The sequence below is a fragment of the Podarcis muralis genome, chromosome 7, assembly GCF_964188315.1.
Source record: "Podarcis muralis chromosome 7, rPodMur119.hap1.1, whole genome shotgun sequence".
NCBI lineage: Eukaryota > Metazoa > Chordata > Lepidosauria > Squamata > Lacertidae > Podarcis > Podarcis muralis.
In genome coordinates, this window is record NC_135661.1 from 16,335,475 (window position 1) to 16,356,073 (window position 20,599).

The 20,599-nt window shown below is 48.3% G+C and overlaps 1 protein-coding gene across 15 annotated transcripts in view; it reads left to right on the top strand.

Annotated features, from left to right (window-relative positions):
- Positions 1-20,599, top strand: part of EPHB2 (EPH receptor B2) — a 116,384-nt gene that overhangs the window by 19,030 nt on the left and 76,755 nt on the right. For all 15 annotated transcript variants that reach the window (XR_013393573.1, XR_013393574.1, XM_077931305.1 and 12 more), the window contains exons 2-3: positions 7,964-8,028; positions 18,599-19,283. Coding sequence is in view for 13 of the 15 variants with exons in the window: in XM_077931305.1 (XP_077787431.1) it covers positions 7,964-8,028; positions 18,599-19,283 (750 nt within the window). In the remaining 2 variants the exon portion in view is untranslated. The remainder of the gene's footprint in view (positions 1-7,963; positions 8,029-18,598; positions 19,284-20,599) is intronic.

Genomic DNA, 20,599 nt, shown 5'->3' on the forward strand with positions numbered 1-20,599 from the left:
AGGCTGCTTGATGCAAATCAATGTGTTGCAGTTGTTCTTTTACCGTTTCCCCTGTATTCTTATGTCCCAGCCACCGAAATCAATGAATTTGGCTTGCTTATGCTATCACCCCTCCTGATCACCTTGCTTGGAAAAGGACTTTTGCAAAGGAAGCTGCCTTAAACCGAGTCAGACCACTGGGAGACAGAGAAAGGAGAGGGGAAAGCAGGGTAAGAATGCACACTCTGTGGGGTTGGAGCCAGGGACATAGGGAGCTGAAAAGTCAGATCCCCAGTTATCTCAGTTGATTAGAGTGTAGCGTTGATAACGCCAGAGTCATGGGTTCAGTCCCCATACAGACATATTCCTGCATTTCAGGGACTTGGACTAGATGACCCTTGGGGTCCCTTCCAACTCTGTTGTTGTTGTTTAGTCGTTTAGTCGTGTCTGACTCTTCGTGACCCCATGGACCAGAGCACGCAAGGCACTCCTGTCTTCCACCGCCTCCTGCAGTTTGGCCAGGCTCATGTTTGTAGCTTCGAGAACACTATCCAACCATCTTGTCCTCTGTTGTCCCCTTCTCCTTGTGCCCTCCATCTTTCCCAACATCAGGGTCTTTTCCAGGGAGTCTTCTCTTCTCATGAGGTGGCCAAAGTATTGGAGCCTCAACTTCACAATCTGTCCTTCCAGTGAGCACTCAGGGCTAATTTCCTTAAGAATGGATAGGTTTGATCTCCTTGCAGTCCATGGGACTCTCAAGAGTCTCCTCCAGCACCATAATTCAAAAGCATCAATTCTTCGGCGATCAGCCTTCTTGATGGTCCAGCTCTCACTTCCATACATCACTACTGGGAAAACCATGGCTTTAACTATACGTACCTTAAACTACATGGATAAAGGCAACAGGCTTCCAACTCTACAACTCTGCAAATTCATTGGTCCATCCAGCTCATTCATGCTTGTCTATAGCAGCCTCTTTTATCCAGCTGGCTTCAATCTAGAACAATCTAGGGGTGTCTCCACCCTCATTGTTCTGCCCGGACGCTGAGGTCCAGCGCCGAGGGCCTTGTGGTGGTTCCCTCCCTGCAAGAAGTGATGTTACAGGGAACCAGGCAAAGGGCCTTCTCGGTAGTGGATCCCGCCCTGTGGAACACCCTCCCATCAGATGTCAAAGAGATAAACAGCTACCTAACATTTAGAAGACATCTGTTCAGGGAAGTTTTTAATGTGTGACATTTAATGTATTTTTGATCTTTGTTGGAAGCTGCCCAGAGTGGCTGGGGAAGCCCAGCCAGATGGGTGGGGTACAAATAATAAATAATAAATAATAAATAATAAATAATAAATAATAAATAATAAATAATAAATAATAAATAATAAATAATAAATAATAAATAATAAATAATAAATAATAAATAATAAATAATAAATAATAAATAATAAATAATAAATAATAAATAATAAATAATAAATTATTATTATTATTATTATTATTATTATTATTATTATTATTATACTGATGGGGTGGGGGTTGTCATCCAGAACATTGGGAGGGCGCCAGGTTGGGGAAGACTGGTCCACAGTAATCAGCAGCATCACTCTAGGATAATGGTAGGCAACCTTAGCCCTGGGTGCCAAACGTGGCCTTCCAGGCCTCGCCACTTGGCCCTTGGGACTCTCTCAGGTCACACACCCCTCCCCAGCCACACCCTCTCTCCCCAGGTAACACTCCTCATTGACCTTGCTAGAAGACACCCACCTTGGGTCTCTCTGGCTGGCTGGAACATATTCCCAAACTCTTGATAATTACTAGATGGGCCACTGGCCTGATCTAACAGGGCTCTCTTTGTGTTCTTCAAATCCTCCTTGGATGCTCGGGGTTTTGGAAGGACTTCTTTGCTTTCCCTGCTCTGATACTAGGCCAGTCTGGGCTCATTCAGTGGAGATTTAGGTCAGTTTGCCTGCTTTAGCTGCTAGCACAGCTGTTCTCCGTTCTGCGGCTGGCTCTGAGGAATCAGAGCAGAGCAGGCTAGACCGCAAAAATCTGTACCTCTGGCAGGAGTTGGGATGCAAACCTTCCTGTAGGGCAGCCTTTCTCAACCTGTGGGTCCCCAGATGTTGTTGAACTACAACTCTCATCACCCCTAGCTAGCAAGGCCAGAGCTCAGGGATGATGGGAGTTGTAGTCCAACAACATCTGGGAACCCACAGGTTGAGAACCGCTGCTGTAGGGTTTTTCTCCTACTCATACAGAGCCCGCCCCCGCCCCGCCTCATTTTAGGGTTGATGCAGTGGGATTAAATGTCAATCACCCTGTACTGCATGTTCTGGGGAAACATACAAGCCTACAAGCCCTCAATCTTTCCCAACATCAGGGTCTTTTCCAGGGAGTCTTCTCTTCTCATGAGGTGGCTAAAGTATTGGAGTCTCAGCTTCAGGATCTGTCCTTCCAGTGAGCACTCAGGGCTGATTTCCTTAAGAATGGATAGGTTTGATCTTCTTGCAGTCCATGGGACTCTCAAGAGTCTCCTCCAGCACCATAATTCAAAAGCATCAATTCTTCGGCAATCAGCCTTCTTGATGGTCCAGCTCTCACTTCCATACATCACTACTGGGAAAACCATAGCTTTGACTATACGGACCTTTGTTGGCAAGGTGATGTCTCTGCTTTTGAAGATGCTGTTTAGGTTTGTCATTGCTTTTCTCCCAAGAAGCAGGCATCTTTTAATTTCGTGACTGCTGTCACCATAAAAAGCCCCAAATATAGCCTTTCCTCCTAAGTGTGTGCATTTTTGTAAACCTTTCTTGGCTGGAGAACTGCATGGCAAAATTCGGACTTCGAAGGGTGGCTGTGTTTTAGAGAATGCGAATGAGGTAGATTTGCTGTTAAATACAAACTTAATCAAAAAGTTACCTTGGAATATCCTACTGTCATGTGTATTCTCCTTGCGATGCAGAGATGCTAGCATGCATTTGACTGCCCACTGTTGTTTTTCTGCTGCACATGACTGGGATTGCACATGTGATTGAGCACAACCTGCGTGCGCATGCAAGGATACATGCATGCCTTTTAAAAATACAGTGGTATCTCGGGTTACATACACTTCAGGTTACATACGCTTCAGGTTACAGACTTCGCTAATCCAGAAATAGTACCTTGGGTTAAGAACTTTGCTTCAGGATGAGAACAGAAATCGTGCTCCGGCGGTGCGGCGGCAGCGGGAGGCCCCATTAGCTAAAGTGGTGCTTCAGGTTAAGAACAGTTTCAGGTTAAGAAAGGACCTCCGGAACGAATTAAGTACTTAACCCGAGGTACCACTGTAGGGGAAAGTAAGCACCCGTGAAGAGCCCCACTGGATGAGACAAAAGCACCACCAAGCTTGGCATCCTGTTTACTTGCATGCTTGTACACCCGCTGCTGTGCTGCTAGCGCTCCCCTGTGCCGTTGATACGCACACTCTTGCCACCAGAACATCCCAAAACGGAGTTCCTTTTCCTTCTCGCTTGTCCTCCTCGACAGCCATTTCTTGGGTAGAAGCCCATGCGGAGCTGGCAACAGTTGCCTGCTTTGCAGCCTGTCAGTTAAAACACCGAAATCTGGTGCTCTTGGCTGTTGGGGAAATGCAGAAGGCCAAGAGCAAATAATTGCGGAGAGGGTATGGCAGGATGTCTCCCAGCCCTGGCTCATCTTCATGAGGTTTTGACCCCCTGAGCAGCTTCCTAGCAGGAAGCAGGATCTGTCTGGAGCTGAGCAGTCAAGGTCGGTGCTTGTACACCCTGCAGAACTTCCTGCAGGACTCAAAGACCCTGGGCGGAGTCCTCATTTACTGAGCAGAGCTTTTGGCTGCTGTAGCTCCACATCAGCATATTACCCTTGGTGCTGAAAGCACCTCACTGCTTGCCAGAGCATCACCAAGCCAATATGACTGCTAGTGAGAACCAGTGTGGCATAGTGGTTAGAGCATCAGACTAAGACCTGGGAGACCAGGGTTCGAATCCCTGATCGGCCATAAAGCTCATTGGGTGTGACCATAGGCCAGTCACTGACTCTCTGCCCAATCTGCCTCACAGGGTTGTTGTGGGGATTAAATGTGACCACTTTGAGCTCCTCGGAGGAAAAAGTGGGCTGTTGTTGTTTAGTTGTTTAGTCGTGTCCGACTCTTCGTGACCCCATGGACCAGAGCACGCCAGGCACTCCTGTCTTCCACTGCCTCCCGCAGTTTGGTCAGACTCATGTTTGTAGCTTTGAGAACACTGTCCAACCATCTCGTCCTCTGTTGTCCCCTTCTCCTTGTGCCCTCCATCTTTCCCAGCATCAGGGTCTTTTCCAGGGAGTCTTCTCTTCTCATGAGGTGGCCAAAGTATTGGAGCCTCAGCTTCACGATCTGTCCTTCCAGTGAGCACTCAGGCCTGATTTCCTTAAGAATGGATAGGTTTGATCTTCTTGCAGTCCATGGGACTCTCAAGAGTCTCCTCCAGCACCATAATTCAAAAGCATCCATTCTTCGGCGATCAGCCTTCTTGGTGGTCCAGCTCTCACTTCCATACATCAGTACTGGGAAAACCATGGCTTTAACTATACGGTCCTTTGTTGGGCTATATATGCCATTAATAGCAATAATTAATGAAATTAGGGCATAAAGCCCTCAATGGTCTAGGACCATGGCTCTTAAACACAGGCCACATTATTGTAATCATCTGAGGAAGCAGACCTGACTTTCCCACAGTTATTCACATATTCCTCTACTTTGTATGCAAACCAAAGCTTTATAGCTTAGTGGCACCAGTAATTTGGAATGCTGTTTCTATTGAATTGTAGACAGGCACCTACAATTATTCTATTTTGAAACGTACTCAAAACATTTTCATTTCACCAAGCTTTTCAGAGAATTTGGTCACACACAGATACTCATGAGTAGCACCTGCAGATACGTGGTAGTTCCACGAGGGAAAGGGCCTTCTCACAACTCTCGGCACTGTTTGTTAACTAAAGCTGCCAGGATCCTTTCGTGGAAACCACGACTGTTTAAAGTGGCATCACCATCGTCATAATTTTATTATTTATACCCGCCCACTCTAGGCGGCTTACAGTACACAGTGTACATAGTGCTTCAAATTTTTTTGCAAGTACAGTGGTACCTCAGGTTAAGAACTTAATTCGTTCTGGAGGTCTGTTTTTAACCTGAAACTGTTCTTAACTTGAAGTACCACTTTAGCTAATGGGGCCTCCCACTGCCGCTGCACGGCCGCTGTGCGATTTCTGTTCTCATCCTGAAGCAAAGTTCTTAACCTGAGGTACTATTTCTGGGTTAGCAGAGTCTGTAACCTGAATCGTATGTAACCTGAAGCGTCCGTAACTTGAGGTACCATTGTAAAGAAGGGTGTCAGTCATATATATGATTTTAAGTTCTGAGCTGCGATTTCGCTATTCTGACTTCAACAGATCCTGCATGCGTGTATGATGTTCTTATGAACATCACCTTCTAAGAATTGTCCATGAGGTTTCCTCGACTGGATCATGGGAGTGTGGGACTAGGCAAGCCTAGCTCTAACCACTGTACTTTACTCTCCTCTCTGCCGTTTTGGCAGAACAGATCCCCATGGATCTGCACCTGCAGCGCCAGGGCCCAGCCCCGAAGCCACCCTTCTGCCGTGTGTGGCCTTGCCTCGCACCCGGTGCCTTGGCGTGGCGAGATGTGGCAGGTCGTGTGCCGTGGAGACTTTGGTGTCTGCACGGCTGCCATTTGCACTTGAAAGATTTGAGGCCTGCGAAAAGGAAAAAGGGGGAGGGGAAAAAAAGAAGCATTTAATTATCTGGGCAATTAATTCCACTCAGTATAGCTCGTGGGGAGGGGGTAGACCTGATGTCAATGGGGACGCTTATTTAATGAGGTAATGATGCTGCGGGGGAGGGGGGGACCCGAAAACCCCTGGTGAATTCCTCAGCCAGAGAAGGAGGGAGGAAGAATCCACCTGAATAAAGGGAGGGGGGGGGGATGGACGGTTGGAGAAGAGGTTGCCTTTATGGAGGCACAAAAGATTTCCGAATTCCCCCAGCCTCCGCAGCTGCCCCCACCTCAGCCCCACGTCTGGGAATGCTGCCCACAACAACTTGGGCCTTGGGAGACGCCTCACAGTTTCTCCCCACGCTGGGCAGGCTAATGCCTTGCCAATGTCCCCCTCCCCCCCCCCCGCCGCAGCCAATCCACTACTCCTGCTTGGAAAGCTGGACTTTTTACTATCGAAGATACGCCTGCCCTGGTCCCTCGGGGGCCAGAGTGGCATTCAGCCCTGGCGTCTCCTTCGGCCTGGAGGGAGGCCAGCCATGGCGGCACGGACATTTTAATGAAAAGCCCATCGACGTGGGCAGGCCGGGTCGGGCTGGCTTGGCTAAGTGGGCCGGGGGGGGGGAGTGGCACAGACTCCTGCCGGGATGGCAGCCAGGCCTGCGCCTGCCCATTCCCATCGGGCGAGGAGGATTTGCTTTAAATGCCAGGCACAGCGTGCCGGCCTGCAAAGACAGACGTGGGCTGGAACGGCACAAAAGGAGCCCCCCTCCCCAGCATCCCTGGCTCTCTCGTCCTGCCGTAGGAGGGCAGGCGGTCGAGTGCCTTCTCCTGGCTCACACCCTGACGTCCCCTCCAGCCACCCTCTCTGTCTTTGCTGAGGTGAGAGGAAACAGCAGAGCCTGAGAGTCCCAGCTCTATGATTCTCACGGTTGCAAAGGACGAGTGCTTCTGGCACCACACGGTCATCCCTGACTGCAGGGGTAAAGGTAAAGGTAAAGGGACCCCTGACCATTAGGTCCAGTCGTGACCGACTCTGGGGTTGCGGTGCTCATCTCGCTTTATTGGCCGAGGGAGCCGGAGTACAGCTGCCAGGTCATGTGGCCAGCATGACTAAGCGAACCAGAGCAGCACACGGAAATGCCGTTTACCTTCCCCGCCGGAGCGGTACCTATTTATCTACTTTCACTTTGACATGCTTTCGAACTGCTAGGTTGGCAGGAGCAGGGACCGAGCAACGGGAGCTCACCCTGTTGCGGGGATTCGAACCGCCGACCTTCTGATCAGCAAGTCCTAGGCTCTGTGGTTTAACCCACAGCGCCACCACATCTCCCTCTGTTGGGGGCTGCTTGCCTGTGGTGGACGGGCCAGAGGCTAAACTGGCCAAAGCAAGATATGTAACTTTTACCATTTGTACAGTAGGCTGGTGTCTACACACAGACACCGATACTGATAATGTTTCTGTTTCCTGTTAATTTTGTTGCTTTGAATATATACTTTATATCTGACTTTCTTCAATGATGCTTTATTCTGGATTGATTGATTTGAAGTTCGATTGTGTTGTCAACCACTTTGAGATTGTTCCTTCGACCTGTAAAGCAGTATAGGAATGAAATGAAAAATAATAATAATTATATCAAATGTAGTTCCAGATTTGCCAGGCTTGGAAAAGAAGCTTCTATTGGTTACATAATGAAGGAATGCCAAGTTATGTAAAAAGTATTTATTTGGAGGTTCTAGTCCTTGTCAAAATCTCAAATTATGCCTAATTTCCCCCATGATAAATATATTCCAGAGTGAGTGATACCTAGCATCTGGAATAAGATCTTCCACTGAACTTCAATCACTATTCATTCTGATATATATTTCAAGCGAAGAACTTGACAAGTTGGGAATGGCAAAACTCCGTGGGAAACTTAGCAGTGCGATCCTAACCAATGTTTGCCCAGGAGTGAGTCCTATCCAATTCAGTGGGATTTAACTGCCAGGCAAGCAGAGTTAGGATTGTAACCTGGAATCCCATTGCTGTCGTTTGGGTAAGATTGGCATGCATTTTCCTGCAACATCAGCCCGGTGGGGGAAGCACCACCTGCTAAAGTTCTTAGCTCTAGGGTCAGAAACCAAATGGGGTCAACTCTAAGCTTGGGCTGGTTGAGAAGGTGACCTCTGACTTCTGTTTCTTTTCTGTTCACCTGCAGAAACACTGATGGACTCCACGACAGCAACGGCAGAGCTAGGCTGGACCGTGCATCCACCATCAGGGGTGAGTTTGTGGGGAAGAGGGGCTTCGTCAGTCTGACATGAGCAGGGATGTGTGAACCTATCAGTTTTGGCGTTTCTCATTTCTCCAATCTTAAACTCAGTTCTCCCCATTTCCACACCAATTTGCTTTAAAAAAAAAAAGTCCTTGTGAAAACTAATCAGCACTTTGTGCAGGTTTCTCCTAATATACACATTTTGGCAAAACTATTTCCCCAGATTGAGTGCATCTCTGGAAGTCGTTTTCACAGATATATGTATTTTCATCCCAGTGTTTTGCATTTTTGTACGCATTCCTCAGCCGGATAGGTGAACTGCAGAATTAGGAGAAGTGTGAATTTCGAAAGGTGGCTGTTTTTCAGTTTGCGTGCGGGAAGTGTGAACAAGGCAAGTTTGCCTATAAATGTGAATCGAATGTATGCCCATCTTTAGACGTGAGAAAGGTCTCCTTGGTCAGGGACAACTTTCTATATTGGTCTCCAAGAAAGAGGGAAACGGGCTAGCTTCAAGTGGCTCTTCAGGGTTGCAAGTTGTGCTGTGATGACTTGGTGGTGGGAGATGGTGGATACAATTTGAATTATCTGGCAGGGTTGCAAACATGCAAAGCATGCAGTGCACGACGGACAGCAACACTGGTAGCTGCCTAATGCCAGCTCCAACTGTTTGACTCACAGGCTGTCTGGCTGAAAAGAGTCCTGCTTCCCTGATCTGGGGATTGAACCTCAAACCTTTGACATGCCCTCCTGACAAGCTGCCCTATATTGAGTCAGACCATTAGCTCATCCAACCCAATATTGCTTACTCTGACTGGCAGCTGCTCTTCAGGATCTCAGACAGAGGCTTTCCCCACTCCTTGCAACCCAATCCTTTAAACAAGAGGTGTCTGGGATTGAACCTAGAGCCTTCTGCATTCAAAGCATGCAATCTACCGCTGAGCCTCTTCAATATTGACAAGGGAGAGGGAGGGAGAAGATTTGCAGGTTTCTGATGAAAAGCTCCCCCCTCCCCAAGCCAATTTCAGAACCCTCCATGTAATATGTATAAGGAGAAGGCTCCAAATGCTCGCTGCTCATTTGCGAATTGCACCGAGGAAAATGCCTAGGTAATTTTCCGTTGGAATGCCGCAAACTCTCACACAATAATCCTGATAAGGCTGACAGCGCTAATGAACGCAATTAGTTGATTAATTAAATTCATGGCAATTTTTTTTTTAAAAAAAGGTGTTTAATTGAGGGTGGGGACATTTTGGATGCCATTGCGGGAAGCAAGTTGCTGTTTAGGCATCACACTTTGAATAGGGTTTTTTTTCGGGGGGGGGGGGACATGCAAATAAAGCATTTTGTGGTGTTGAATCCAAGGAAATGCTTATTTTCCCCAGGTAGTCTCAACACACACACACACACACACACACACACACACACACACACACACACAATCTGCTTGCAGATGTAACCTAGCAAGCAGCTACAGTAAGCCAGACCGGATTCTGACAAGCAAATCAGAAGCAGGGAGTTTTCTAGAGGCTGCATTTCATTTGTTAAAAATATATATATGCATATATACGACCCGTCATTTTGAACTGAAGGCATCTGCGCTGGAAGAATCAAATGCAAATTAAAAATAAGCATATTATGCGTAACCCAAATCAACCGGCAACTGGTCAATCAAGTAAGCTGCAAGGATGGAAAGCAAAAGCCGGTAGTGATACTGGGAGTTAGAAAAGAAGCTAGTTAAGGAAACTCAAGGCAAATGCCTCCAGGGAATCCTGGGAATTGTAGTTCCCACATACATAGAGCTACAATTCCCAGCACCTTTAGCAAGCAACAGTTCCGAGGATTATTTAGGGGAAGCCATGTGTACTAACTGAGCCTTCGATGTGTTTTCACGTGGATCTGCTTTTACTGAAACTCACAAAGTCCCTCTTCAACAGCATGGGCTATGTACACACTGTAGATTTGAAGCACATTTAAGACACATCACTAAAGAACCCTGGGAACTAGTTTGGTAAGCATGCTGGGAATTATAGTTCTGTCAGGGGCAAACCACCTGGGGGCCTCTGGGGTTGCTTTCTAAGCCAACCAACAAGGAGAAAGCAGAGCGGTATGATTGCAGTTTACTTCCTCCACCCAGCTAGGCCAGGGGTGCAGAGTCTTTTTCAGCCTGAGGGCCAAATAGCCTCTTTGGCAGCCTTCTAGGGGCCACATAGGGACGTGGGTGGTGCTGTGGTCTAAACCACTGAGCCTCTTGGGCTTGCCGATCAGAAGGTCGGCGGTTCGAATCCCCTTGAATCAACCTAGCAGTTCAAAAGCACGCCAGTGCAAGTAGATAAATAGGTACTGCTGTGGCAGGAAGGTAAACAGCATTTCTGTGCACTCTGGTTTCCACCACGGTGTTCCATTGCACCAGAAGCAGTTTAGTCATGCTGGCCACATGACCCGGAAAGCTGTCTGCGGACAAACGCCGGCTCCCTCAGCCTGAAAGCGAGATGAGCGCCGCAACCCCATAGTCGCCTGGACTTAACTGTCCAGGATTCCTTTACTTTTACCTTACCTTTTAGGGGCCACATGTATCAGGCAAGCAAGGGGTGCACGAATGTGTCACTGCCCTGGTGCTGGCGCTTGGGACATAAAGGAGAGGGTGCTGCTTCTGCTCTCTGGGCTTGGAATAACAGAACCATAGAATTGTAGAGTTGGAAGAGATCATAAGGGGCCATCTAGTCTAACCCTCTGGAACTCTGGGACGCTTTTGCAGCCTCGGGCTTCCCCATCTGTAACATGGGGGCAAATCATAGCACTTCACTTCCTTGCAGATTAGTTGCAGGATCCGTAGAGCTAATGTGTGTGCTGAACGCTTTGACTGCTTCATGTTATGTGAACGCTAAGTGTTTTTCTTGCTATTAACATCGGGAGTCCAGCCAGTAGCCAGTAAACCTGAACCGCTTGGGTCATGGTGATGGAATTCACCTGGCAGGAACTGCCACAGCGATCCTGTAGGGTGTGAGCTGGGATCAATTAGCCCGAGAGGAAGTCTGGAGCAGAGAGCAGCTGCCAGGAAGGGAGGGGAGGAGGACAGAGGCAGGATGGGGAGCAGGTCTAAGCAGGGACTGAAGGGAGCCAGGCTGAACCAACAATTTCTGGGTTCTGCTCAGACTCGGGAAGTGCAGACACAGCAGGTTTCAGGAGCTACTCAGAACCTAAGCAGACTTTCCATGAAAGGGTGAATGTCAACAGAGTCCATCTTACTCCTGTGGCTGGTCCCCGAGGCTTCTTGGAAACATGTGAGCAAGGTACCAATGACATTTCCTGTTATTTTGTCCCTGGTATTCATGGGTACGCCTGTTTTCCAGGGGGTGGGGGCAACCAGAAGTTCCTCTAAGATTCTGTAATTCTAGGCTTCTAAGCAGAGGTTGGATGGCCACCTGTCAGGGATTATTTCGATGTGATTCCTGCATTGCAGAAGGTTGGACTAGAATCTAGATGATCCTCATGGTCCCTTGCAGCTCTACAGTTCTATGATTCTACAAGTTCCATCAGACCTGACTATAGGCCAAACTAGCAGGGGCTGATGGGAGTTGTGGTTCAGAAGCAATTTAGAGGGCTGCAGGTGAGTCACTCCTGTTCTGATGAGTTATCACAGGAGGTTGCTGTGGCCAGGCTTCTCCAGAACTCTACCTTTTAATTTTTGATGAAGAGTTCTGATGGACCAGCAGAAATGTCCATCTCTGGGGTGGGGCACGGGGGTTAAATAGAAGGCATGATTCATTGAGTTTTGGCTGGTGCCTTCATTATACACTCCTCCTCCTCCTCCTCCTCCTCCTCCTCCTCCTCCTCTTCTTCTTCTTCTTCTTCTTCTTCTTCTTCTTCTTCTTCTTCTTCTTCTTCCTCCTCCTCCTCCTCCTCCTCCTCCTCCTCCTCCTCCCCTTCTTCTTCTTCTTCTTCTTCTTCTTCTTCTTCTTCTTCCTCCTCCTCCTCCTCCTCCTCCTCCTCCTCTTCTTCTTCTTCTTCTTCGATCCCTCATAGCTGAGTAAAATTGTCTTCCATGAACCCAGTTTTAACAGTGAGTCCGTAAGTCTTAACAGTGAGTCTGTAAGTCCGTAAGTGTGGAGACCAATTCTGGATCCACGTATCCTTCCACAATGGGGACATAGGTTTCCAGATGGGAGTTGATCACAGTGAGGGTTTGCCAAACGTGCCTTCCTCTTCCTCCCTTTCGTCCTGAGTTTGAGCATCTTCAAAGTCCATGACACCTTTGGTCAAGGTTGTTCTCCAGTTGGAGTGCTTGCAGGTCAGTGTTCCCCAGTTGTTGCTGTTTATACTACATTTTTTTTTAGATTTACATTGAGAGCATCTTCAAACCTCTTTTGTTGACCACCAGCATTACACTTTCCATTTTTAAGTTCGGAATAGAGTAGTTAAAATACACTGTTAGGCTCTAGGTGAAAACTTTAACCAGACCATTGGCTGATGAACAGCCTATACCCTTTTAAATGTTTTTGTTTGGGGGGGTGGGGTATTGGATTGTTTGTTCTTGTTTTTATTATGTATTTTGTGTTTTTTATCATGTTGCAAACTACCCTGAGATCTATGGATGAAGGGCGGTATACTAATTTAATAAATAAATAACAATAGTAGAGTTGGAAGAGGCTTCAGAGGTCATCCAATCTAGTCCACCACTGACCCGCTGATGCAGGAAATCCCCTGCCACAACAGCCCTGAAAGGTGGGCCACCCAGCCTTTGCTTGCAGCGAAGGATAATTCACCACCTTGTGAGACCATCTGCTCCACTGTCAAACAGTGTGTGCCATCTGGGCGTCTTTCCTAATATTGTGTCTAAATCTTATTTTCTTGTAATTGGGCAGAGTTGTGCGCACCAACTACTAGATTTGGCTCAGACACCGATTCAGCGCTTTGAAAGTTTCCCAGTTCGGTTCGGACCCAAATCCCAATTTAGAAAAATGAAAGGAAAGCTTGTGCCTCCCTCTTTTTTTAATTATCACATGAAAAATTGCTGGGTGGGAGAGGCTATAACCTATTTCCCTTTTGACGGAACTTGATGACACTTGCGGATAGAGTTGCTCGGCACGAGTGGATGAAGCCTGCCAAATTGCAGGCAGATAGGTCCAGGGAGTTTGTGATGGGAACCTTTTCTATTTTATTATTATTTTTAAAGGAAGCCATCTGTAGCCTCTTTCATTTTTGGCAGAAATGAATGGTATCTGCATGCTTGTTAGCCTCCCGTGAGAGGACGGATCCTGCCAAATTTCAGACGGAGTGCTGCAGGGGTACTTGGGCAAGGACAGCCTTTACAGTTTGGGGATGCTTAAAGAGGAATCACTTAATGCTTCAGATGCGCTTAGTGGGAAATTTGTACAAAAGTAGCAAACTGGAGACAGGTGTCTGTGGATCAGGAAACTGAGCAACACATAGATAAATCAGCCTAGGAGTGCTTTTATATTTAGGCATCTTTAAAGGAGCGGTGTGCACCAGATTTGGCTGAGTCCTGAGCCAAATTGGGCGCATTCCGAGGGACTCTAGCATCAAATAAGTCAGGTACAGACAGTCACAGATTCCTGCGAGTCTTGTTAGGTGGTGCAGACCAATCCGTGGCTGGCAAGGGGCGGGTGAAGGGGTGTGTGGTGGGGGCAGGCTGCCCCAGGTGTCACCACTGAGTGGGGTGACAAAATGCCATGCGGCATTCACCGCGGGGCCTGCAGCGCACCCGAGCCACGTTTCTCTGCGCTGCCCAAACAGTCCACCCGCTGCCTCCCCCCCCCAGCTGTAGGGCAGCTGAGTGGGAGGAGGCAGGCAAACTCCAGAGGCCCCACCCCTATGGGTGGCTCGCCCCGCCCCTTTGGCAAGGGTTACTTCTGGGTTTCGGCGGTTGCGCATGCGCAGGAGCACTTAATTGTGCTTTGCGCATGTGCAGAAGTGCCAAATTGCAACCCACGCATGCGCAGACGCATGCATGTTGCAAACACTGCGGGTTGCAAATGTGCATCCCGTGTGGATCACGTTCACAACCCGAGTGTCCACTGTATTTCAGGTGCCAGGAAGAAGAAGAAGAAGAAGAGTTTGGATTTGATATCCCGCCTTTCACTCCTCTTCAGGAGTCTCAAAGCGGCTAACAATCTCCTTTCCCTTCCTCCCCCACAACAAACACTCTGTGAGGTGAGTGGGGCTGAGAGACTTCAAAGAAGTGTGACTAGCCCAAGGTCACCCAGCAGCTGCATGTGGAGGAGCGGAGACGCGAACCCGGTTCCCCAGATTACGTGACTACCGCTCTTAACCACTACACCACACTGGCTCTCGAGTTGTGATCCCTCTCACTCCTGGCTTGTGCTCTTCTCAGTTGGAACCAAATGTCACTAGGGCAGGCTATCGGGGGTCGGGGGCGAAAATGCAAAGCTGAGTTGACAGGAGTGGATGTGCAGGCATGTGGCATAGAGGCAGAAGGGCTTTGATGCCCTGCGTTTCCCAAGCAAGCAGAACTAGCAAACAACACAGAACAGAATGGACAGGAGCAAATGGATACATCGCTTCAGCATCCCTCCCCCAAAGCACTGTGGTCGGAAATCCCTGGTAGAGGGGTTTTCTCTGATCAGAGGCGAGGCCTGTCAGTCGCAGAAAGGCCTCTCTCCTCCTCTCCCCCCCCCCCCATATTTGCATTTTTCTTTTATGACGAGCTTCGAGACAAACGTTTCCGTTTCTGAGAAACTGAGAGAAACCAGAACAGACAGGTTTGTGGCTGCTGCCAGAGATTCTTTAGCCGTGGGGTTGGACCAGATGACCCCTGGAGGTCCCTTCCAGCTGGACAATTGTATGATTCTTTCCACTCCTATGTGTTCTTCCCAAAGAGCTGGTTCCCTAAGGATTCTTCAAGGTCTGGCAGCTGCCATCCAAAAATATACACCCCCACTTTCAGCCAGAAAGTGCATTTTCACACCAAGTTGTTATCAGTTCAGTGCACAGCATCTCATTCCCCGAGAACTATAATTTTCAAAATTCAATACCGGCCAAGAAAATTGCAGAAATCCATGTCCCGTAAGAAGGCGGCATCAACTGGCAGGTAAGCATCGGCCATACAGGTACATGTTTTGAGCAGAAATGAGAGGGGAAATAATAATGCCATTGTTTCTCAGGATGGAGACAGACAGTTTGTCTCAGGCAGGGGTGGAGAGGCAGAGCCCAATCCTGTTTTCTTCTAGCCCTGCGTGTGCAAGGAGATTCCCTGCATGAAACTCCCTCACGAGCCCCATGTCTGATCCACCTTGGGGACTGAAAAGTGCCCCATCGCCTGACATCATTGTGACATCAGGGGATTGGCAGGCGGGAAGCCCCACCCACCTGTCAAATTTGGCCCACAAAGCAGGAGAAGGTTCCCTACAACTGGTCTAAGGGAGCTGAAAGCGATATGGCAGGACTTCTGCCTATCATGTCTTCCTCTCACCCCATCATCTGCGCTACAAAAAAGATTTTGCAGGGATCTTAGGCACTCCAGACCATGGGTGATAGCAGTGCCACCCATGGACAGCAGCCTCCCACAATCTCAGGCTGATATCTGAGCTTTGCCACAATGTGAAAACCACTCACAGAAACAGAGAGCCACTCATAGGAGTGTTTGTTGCAAATATATTTCTTTTGTGGAAGCAAATCACATGGAAGTTGTGCTGGATAGAGAGTTCTATTTCCAGAAATGGCTGTTGCATCGTATGAAAGCTCAGACATAACGTGGAAATGAACAGCTGGGGGAAAGCCAGGAGAATGTCAGAAACTGCCGTGTGGATGCAGCCTGGTCGAGAGGCAAAGTAAGGTGGATTGCACACATTTGCAGAGCCGGCTCTACCCTTGGGCAAAGGGAAGTGACTGCCTCAGGTGGTAGGTGTTTGGTGGGTGACAGCAGCAAGTTCCCCAGCTGTTCTTCCTAAATTCTCCTCACCGACAATTTCCTTCCAAGGGAGGACAGAGCTGGATATCCTCCACAGCATATCCTGCCCCACACACCCCAAACGAGCCTTGTGGGGTGGAAGATACTATCCCACTGCCAGTGTCGAAATAAGTTGCAACTACATGTCCAGTTAGCTTCCATACATCTCATCCTTGGCTTCAGGTGGCAAAATGTCTAGCGCTGGCTCTGCACCTTTGGTTGCAGCAGAACTAGAGGATGGAGTGTCTTTAACTGTGGCTCCTGCATTTGCAGGCGGTTGGACTAGATGATTCTCTGGGTCCCTTCCAACTCTGCAATTCCAGGATTCTTGAGGCTACACGGTAGAGATAGGGGACCTCTTTCAGCCCAACGGCCATGTTCCCTTCTGGACCACTTACCATGTGTGTGTGTGAGAGAGAGATGAGGAAAGCAGCAATAGCAAGCAGAGCAATGGCTGTAAATTTCACCCTTGAACAGTAGGCTATCTCAGTGGTTAGAGCACGAGACTCCTAACCTCAGGGTCGTGGGTTGGAGCCCCACGTTCGCCAAACATTCCTGCATTCCAGGGGGTTGGACTAGATGACCCCAGAGTCCCTTCCAGCTCTACAGTTCTATGATTCTACAGAGGCCCACATGCCTTTCTCCGTCCTCTATCCAGGCAAGCAAGGACTCTTAAGAATGGTTCAAAGGAAGAGAAAGGCATGTCCTTCTGGGGGAGTCCTGAGGACCAGCTAGAGATGCCTGGGCAGCCCCTTGCCTCTGCTATACAGACTTGAGTAGCAGCCCCACTGCATGTAGAAATAGCTCTTTGGGGTGCAATTTTACCCTAGGAACACAGAGAGCTGCCTTATAATGAGTCAGACGGATGATCCATGTTGCTCATTTGTGTTTGACCACCAGCATCTCTTGAGGGATTCAACTTCTCCCTGTCTCTCCCAGTCTGACCTTGAGATGCTGGGGATTGAACTCAGGATCTTTGGGATTCAAGGCAGATCCGCTGCCGGTGAGTTACATCCCTTCCCTACATCCCTATATCCCTACAGCCTCGGCTACAGCCAGGCACTATTCATCTTTTACGAGACAAGAACAGCTTATGCGTCTGAGCAGGAGCTGCTCCCTCTGGGATATCCCTGCTTTCATTCTACATTATTCTCCGAAGATGTTTTCTGCATCTTTTTTTTTTTTTTAGACCCTGTTAAGATGCCCAGAGGCAGCATTAGACTGTGGGCTATATCTAACCCACAGAGAATTCCCACTCGGCTTCCATGCGGTAACTCACCTGAGTGTCAGTAGCTCTGGGCTGCAGAGGAATGAAAGCATTTCCAGAGGGGAAGCTGAGGCAAGCCAGATATGTCCCACATTGCCTCTCCCTGCCTCAAATTGTATGAATCAGGAGCATGGCAGGGGAGGAGGGTTGAAAGGGAAATATTGTTTGTTTCTACCTCCAGCCGCAGGATTTTTAAGGAACGGAATGTGCAGGAGGTTGTCCTTAATTAGCTAACAAATGTATTATTTCATGATGACGTGTTTTACCCCACTCATACAGTGGCATGCAGAGATCAGTGAGAAGACAACCCCTGCCTTTGGGCTCACTACCTAAGAGACACGGCACAAAAGGAAAAGCGAAGGGAGGGAGGAGGAAAAAGCAAGCTCAGGCACTAACTCTTAGTAACAGAGGTTATAGCTCGAGTGAACAAACTTGAGGAGGAGCCCATAGCTGCTTGTCTTTCAGCTGAGCAGATGGAGTAGCCATGCAAAGTATTATTTGCTCCAAACTTTGCATTGGCTGCCAGTATACTACAGCTAAGTTCAAGGTGTTGCTGCTATTGTATAAATTCCTAGAACCAGGTGACTTGAAGGACCACTTTGTCCTTTATACAGTGGAAAGGTTGCCACAGTCATCTTCAGAAGCCCTTCCGACTCTCCCAGCATAATATCAAATTCATTCTATTTCTATGTGAACCAAGGCTTTCAGCATGGCGGCAACCAGCACTTTTGGAATCAGACAGGCACCTGCAATCCTGATATTCCATTTCCCGCGGAAATCATTTTCGCTTCGCTGAGCTGTGTTGGGAGAATTCCTTTGTTCTGTGTATTTTAAAATGTTCTATAATGAGTTTTATCACACATGACCCATATATTATATATATATTGGTGATTTTCAATATTTTTTGCAAAATAAGTAAATTAAATAAAACTTTGGAGTCCTGAAACTGTATTTGCCTGGCACCTGCTTCAAATAAAATAGGCAGGTGGGGTTTGTTTTTTTTAAACTACTTTATTTTCTCAGGTTTTAATCAACACATCGTGGCTGGGTTTTTTGAGCTGCTTTGGAACTGCTGTTGTCGCACGATGAATTGCTTTGTGCTGTATTCTCAGTTGTATCAAAATGTGTATTGTAGCTGTTTTACAGCATTTTTAGTTAAAACAAAAATATCGTGCTCTCTCTCTCTTTCTATCATCCCTTCACCATCTGGTGCTCTAGCTACTCAGGCAGCTGGGGGGGTTGAGCAATAGAGTTAGTGGCACCCCTGAGAAGGCACGCAACCTGCTCAGCTAAAACCCCGGGGCGCTGCTGCCTTGTCCATTTGCCCCACGCCTTCGGGGCTGTGCGTGCCGAGCTCTGACTTTCCGCTTTTCCTTTTCTGCAGTGGGAAGAAGTGAGCGGCTACGACGAGAACATGAACACGATTCGGACTTACCAGGTGTGCAACGTCTTTGAATCCAGCCAGAACAACTGGCTGAGGACCAAGTTCATCCGCAGGAGGGGCGCCCACCGCATCCACGTGGAGATGAAGTTTTCGGTCCGGGACTGTAGCAGCATCCCCAACGTCCCCGGGTCCTGCAAGGAGACCTTCAACCTCTACTATTACGAGTCCGACTACGACGCCGCAACCAAGACGTTCCCCGCCTGGATGGAGAACCCCTGGGTGAAGGTGGACACCATTGCAGCAGACGAGAGCTTCTCCCAGGTGGACCTGGGGGGCCGCGTGATGAAGATAAACACCGAGGTGCGCAGCTTTGGGCCCGTCTCCAAGAATGGCTTTTACCTGGCCTTCCAGGACTACGGGGGCTGCATGTCCTTGATCGCCGTCCGCGTCTTCTACCGCAAGTGCCCTCGCATTATCCAGAACGGAGCTGTTTTCCAGGAGACGCTCTCGGGGGCCGAGAGCACGTCACTGGTAGCAGCTCGGGGTACTTGCATCCCCAACGCCGAAGAAGTGGATGTACCGATCAAGTTGTACTGTAACGGGGATGGGGAGTGGCTGGTCCCCATCGGGCGCTGCATGTGCAAGGCGGGCTACGAATCGGTGGAGAACGGGACAGTCTGCAGAGGTAAGATGACCTTCAATCAAGGGTCCATGTGGCTCCTCTATGGTGGGTGCATGGGGCAAGGAAAGGGAGCGGGAACGGGATTCTCTGCCTCGTCTCATGTCAGGGAATGGTCTGAAGATGGAGAACTGGAGGGGGAAGAGTCACGCCTCTTAGCCACAGCGTATTCAGAAGCAGAGAGAGAGACAGGAGCTGAACAGCTTAGCGGGGAGTTATCTAGTTATGAGATTATGACAACAGAACCAGACAGGAGGGAGCAGCTAGTTGAAATGTCACTGGAGACCACCACCACCACGGACTCAGAGGTCTGAATGTATCAGAGAGCAAAGGAGTCAGAGGGAGGGAGGAATGTCCCATTGGCGGCCAAAATGCTGCGGAAATCAGAAGGAGTAGAGTTGAGTAGCCAACTGCTCTCCTTGCGGAGAGCTGTGTATTTGTGCTCTCAACATGACGCTGTAATAAAAGGACTATAAATCTATCAACTGCTCGTTAATTCTTATCGGTAAAGTTACTGAAGGGAGGGGAGGGCTCTCCACGCCTGACACCTCACGATGGATGGTCGATTCGGAATTGGCTCACTAAAAAGCTGTTGGGTCAAAGGGAGATGGTAGGAAGGACTCACAAAAAATGTAGCAAGTATATGCTGAAAATGCCAGGGTCATTTTATCACATGGGATGGTCCTGTGAAATGATGAAGGGCTTTGGGGAAATAATTGATATGGAAAATAATGAATTGAAAAGGATGTTTAAATTGATAAATCCCGAAAGCCTTTTTACTTGGAATAATGGGGACAGAGCTCCCAAGAAAGATGACAAGCTTATTTATATACAGTGGTACCTCGGGTTACGAACAGTCCTGCTTATGAATGCTTTGGGTTACGAACTCCACAAACCCGGAAGTAGGTGTCCCGGGTGATGAACTTTGCCCCGGGATATGAACGCAATCTGCTTCTGGGACCATGAAAGGCCTATGTAGGGAATGCATACCTCGGGTTAAGAACGCTTCGGGTTAAGAGCAGACTTCCAGAACGTATTAAGTTTGTAACCCAAGGTACCACTGTACATGACAACAGCTGCTAGAACTTTTGTATGCACAGAACTGGAAAGGGAAAGGATGACCAAGTAAGAAGGAATGGCTTATGAAACTGATGAACTATGGTGAAATAGCAAAATTAACTGCCAGATTAAGAGGACATAATGACAGTGTTTAAGGAAGAATGGAGGTCACTGATGAATTATGTATCAAATTACCACCCCTATATGAAGTTGCCCCTTCATGGATCACTGCCTTGCCGTGGCGAAGGGGCTTGAAGAACTCA